The 4,731-nt window shown below is 43.8% G+C and overlaps 1 protein-coding gene across 1 annotated transcript; it reads left to right on the forward strand.

The window, feature by feature from the left end:
• Positions 1 to 1,135: 1,135 nt before the first annotated feature.
• On the forward strand, positions 1,136 to 4,100 carry HINT1 (histidine triad nucleotide binding protein 1). The gene is made up of 3 exons (XM_015615258.2): positions 1,136 to 1,304; positions 2,882 to 2,986; positions 3,760 to 4,100. The coding sequence occupies exons 1-3, from the start codon at positions 1,194 to 1,196 to the stop codon at positions 3,922 to 3,924; spliced, it is 381 nt and encodes a 126-aa protein (XP_015470744.1). The 5' UTR covers positions 1,136 to 1,193; the 3' UTR covers positions 3,925 to 4,100.
• Positions 4,101 to 4,731: the final 631 nt, after the last annotated feature.

Here is a 4,731-nt window from a genome sequence, read left to right on the forward strand (position 1 = left end):
TCCTTGTCTTGTCACTACATGCCCTTATAAAAAAAGTCTCTCCATCTTTCTTATAGGCTCCCTTTAGGTACTGCAGGGCTGCAATTAGGTCATTCTGAAGTGTTTTCAGGGGTGAACAATTGCAATTCTCTCAGCCTGTCCTCACAGAAGAGGTGCTCTGTCAATCATCAGTCTGTTGATAATCTTAGTGGCCTTCTCTGTACTCGCTCCAACAGTTCCATGTCCTTCCTGTGCTGGTACCCCAGAGCTGGATGCAGGGTTCCAGGTGAGCTCTCACCAGAGCAGAGCAGAGGGACAGAATCCCCTCCCTCCCCTGCTGCCCACACTGCTCTGGATGCAGCCCAGGACACGTTTGGCTCTCTGGGCTGGGAGTGCCCATGGCTGGGTCATGTCCAGCCTCTCACCCACCAGCACCCCCAAATCCTTCTCACAGGGCTGTTCTCCATCTCCCAGCCTGTGTTGATAGCAGGGGTGGGTGGGCTCGACCCAGGTGCAGGACTTCGTGCTTAGTCTTGTTAAACAGCATGAAAATGAAACTTCGTGGTTACTCTTTAAGGCTTATGCTATTTATTCCCCCTGCTTTTTAATTTCTACTATTTCATGACTGGTGCCATAGCTATATGAAAAATCACTTACAACTAGATGTGTAGCTATGTAACTTTGTGTTGCCCTCTGAGAATTAGTGCTTGGCTATATTGATAAGTTTGTTTCATGGTTACAAAATAACTTACATGCAGTGGAGCTAGCGCATCAAACTGCCCTTCTGCAAGAATTCCAGCAGCACCAAACACCTGCAAACTTTGATGGAAAAGCTAAGGGCAGCCCAGCCAGTTAGACTGCAGGAGCTTACCCCAAGAAATCACACAGATATTTGATTTCATAGCAGTACTGCTGCCTACAGCAGCTTTTCCCGGGACCGCACTACAACTGCAAAATCGCCTTGCACCCCGGTCCGTTGATCCCTGCGCGGATCCTGCAACACTCCCTCCCCCCGGATCCCTCCGCGACTCCCGGGTCAGCGAGGGCGCGGCACTGCCGTGGGCGGGAACCAGCGGGACAATGACAGGCGAAGTCGCCAATCAGCCGGCAGGACTCGGACAGCTGCCGGCTTTAGGCCAATGAGAGCAGTGGGGGCGTGGCCACAGAGGAAGGCGGGGCTGAGGGCCGGCGGGAGCCGCGCGGGAGCCGCCGCCATGGCTGACGAGATCAGCAAGGCTCAGGCGGCGCGTCCCGGTGGGGATACCATCTTCGGGAAGATCATCCGCAAGGAGATCCCCGCCAACATCATCTACGAGGACGAGCAGGTGCGGGCTGTGCAGGGGCCGGGGGCGCCGCGGAGGTTCTCGGGAGCGCGGCGGGGCGGCCCCGCGCCTCCCTGCACCGTCCCTGGAGCTGCATCGGGCTCCTTGCCAGGGGTCGAGGGTTCTCACTGATGGTGTAGGAGGGTAGTCGTGAAACCTTTACCACCCGCAGGCAGCGGTCTTGCGGGTTCCGAGCAGAACACCACGACTGGGTGCTTTTGCAGGTCCCGGTGTGTCTCTATAGCCTGACAGAGGTTGTTCAGCTCTGCCTGCTGGTCTTTGGCAGTGAACCTCCGAGGGGGTTTGCTGATGCATCGTAGCATGTTAGGGCCGAAATGAAATAATTAGCTTTAGAAGAAATGCAGCAGTTATCCCCAAATGTAAACTAACTAGTATTTCGCATAAGATCTCCTGCACTTTTTCTCCCCTGTCCTTCAGATTGAAATACAGGGGCCTCATTAACAGGGATTTTTTTTTTTTTTGCTTTTCAATTACGGGTTTATTCTCAGTGTACAGTAGACTCGCTAAGGATGCAGTTTGTCAGATTAATGTGCTTAAAAATCATGCATAGCTTGAAACAGCGTTTTCTTAATAGATGGCACAATAGTTACAGTTGCCATATGCTCTGAAGAATATTGGAATGTTCACTGCTTTCTGCTAGTCATGCTCATGCTTATGTTACTGCTTTGTGTTTATGTGAAGGTGTTTCGCTGTTAAACGTGTTGGGTTAGTCAGAGATATCCTTGGACTGATGGTGGCAGAGTGTCTTCTGTGCACCTGCACGTTTGTTGAGGTTCCAGTACCAAGTCCAAGTTCTGTGGTTGGCCATTTGTATAAAGAGACACAGCTTCCTTTTCTCTTGCCTATTGGCAGTTCCTAATTTGAAATTCAGGTGATAGATGCAGATTTGTTGTAATTTTGGTATTTAGTCAAGATTTAGCTAGTCACTACAGACAGATGTTCATATTTCAAAAGTGATGCCTTTCTTTTAATTAGACAATGTCTGAAACAAAGCTAGTGTTAATGCATTACTCTGAAATACTTGGTGCTGCTGAGAGCAGAAGTTTAATAGGCCTCAATCACATAACTTCAGCATCTTTAGAATTGCTTTGCTGTCTTTCCCCAAGGAAATATTCAGGCATAACTGGAAGATGATTAGCAACTCTTTGCCATTTATTTTATTAAACATGGTATTAATAAAAAAAAAATAAGCATAAATGTACTTTTTATAGGCATGCCAACAGCTCTACTAGTTGTTATGCATATGTTGCAATAATAAGTCTTGAACCTGATTGCACATTGCTTTTCTGAGAAGGCTATAGCTTTTAAATAGTACTTTACAGAGCAGTGATTTTTTTCAACAGGTCTTGGTAAGTAGTGTTTTGTGTTTAGAAATGAAAAGACGTAGAATAATATAACACTCAAGAAAAATTAACACCTCTGCTTATGCAGAGGGTATTACCAGGTTGTCTGGCAATCTGTTGAAGTATGTATTTAGTGGGTCATATTGATTTATTGAAATTCTTACTTTTCTCCAAAGCAAATTATATTTTATAATTTGCCGTTTCCTGTTCCTCCAGTGCCTCGCGTTCCATGATATTTCACCCCAAGCTCCAACACATTTCTTAGTGATTCCTAAGAAGCCAATTGTCAGGTTGTCTGAAGCAGAGGATTCTGATGAATCTGTAAGTACTCTAAAGGTTTTCTGTACACCAAACCATACTTTTTGTTACTTCATAATGTACTAGGCTGTCCCCCTTTTCCTCTTGACATTTCAAGGAGGCAAAGTAGTTCTCTGATACTATAATCCTTGTCCTCTAGTTTAAAAAAATAATAGAGTTAAGGTTTTCCAGTAAAATTAGCCGGAGAAAGCAAATTATAGCTGTATGTGTATGTTCTATGCAAAATGAATTGGTGTTTGTTATCTTATAATTGTGATGTCTGTTTTCATCATTTGCATGGAATAGTACTTACTCTTAGATGGGCTTGGGGGTTTTTAGCAGGTGAGAGGTGAAGAAAAGGAAAGTTAGCTGTGAGGTGCTGAATATTTCATTTGTAACTAAAAACATCAAGGTCAAAGATTTTTGTAAACTTTGCGTGGTAAGATAAAGTTCCTTTTCCACCAGAATGATATATATTGTCTGTGGGGACTTCAACCATGAAGTAAATTTAACTTCTGTCATACCTTTGTAGTCTGTTACAACCTGGTTTGAAAAAAACTAATAGTTCTATTTTCCCCCTATATTACACATAGCCAGTCTTTACAGTTTTTTTTGGAAAGTGTCAGTTGCAGGCAGACAGCAATTTGAAGAGCAGTGGCTGAATTTCTGAAAATTAATTTACTGGCTTATTGGTTCTCTGCTCTTATTCCTTCCCTTCCTGCCCTTTCCCCTTTTTTGTGTGTTTCCTGTTCGTTGTTTTTTTTTCTTTTTTTTTTTGTTTTTTCTTTCTCCTCCAGCTTCTCGGGCACTTAATGATTGTTGGCAAGAAGTGTGCTGCTAACCTGGGCCTGACCAATGGATACCGGATGGTTGTGAATGAAGGGCCTGAGGGTGGGCAGTCTGTCTATCACGTACATCTCCATGTTCTGGGTGGTCGCCAGTTGGGCTGGCCTCCTGGCTAAGATCTGTACACCACAGGAGTTAACTGCATGCATACAAGTTACCACCAAATAGATTTAATGTGTTGTCCATCAATCTAGCCACTGTGAGTGTACTGTTTTTTTTTTAATGTGTGTCTACAGAGGGTAATAAACGCTCTGAACATCATTCGCACAATAAAGATTAAGCATGTGGGAATCGTCTCTGTCTGGTGTGCCTTACTGATGAAAGCACTTCTGAAGGTAAAATTATGTTATCTGGAGTTTAAAGCATGAAACGTGCTTTGGTCTGCTAACAAGTCTTCTGTAGGTACTGATTTGCCAAGGCATTCAAAACCTGAAGGTGCAACCATTTATCAGACTTCGAAGTCTTCTGGGAAGAAATCTTCTAAGTTTTTTGAATGTGGTATGTAAATATTGGTAAAGCCAGCATAGGTTGCTCCTGAAACTTTTTTAAAAAGTGAAATTTCAAACATACTGTGCAAGGGCTGTGTCACTACAGTGTAGTATGTTGGGAACAGATATTCTAAGACTCCATTTTTTGAGTGAGAGTGGGTGAAACAATAGTCTTAGTGGCAGTTGCTATAGGTCCATAGCACATGGGTGCTTAAGTCATGATTTTGATCAAATTGAGGACTTGAAATTAAAATACTGAACTGTTGTAAGATGTTCAAGGCATTTCTTGGCATATAAGCCGGATGATGTAGTATGCATATGTATAAATCATTTAGAATCCAGATTTTCGTTAGCAAATCTCTTTCAGTTAATAGTACTTTTGCTGTGTTGCTACATACAGTTGTTTATGCAACACAGTCATCAGATCTGCAAGAC

Source organism: Parus major, chromosome Z (genome assembly GCF_001522545.3).
Source record: "Parus major isolate Abel chromosome Z, Parus_major1.1, whole genome shotgun sequence".
Lineage (NCBI taxonomy): Eukaryota > Metazoa > Chordata > Aves > Passeriformes > Paridae > Parus > Parus major.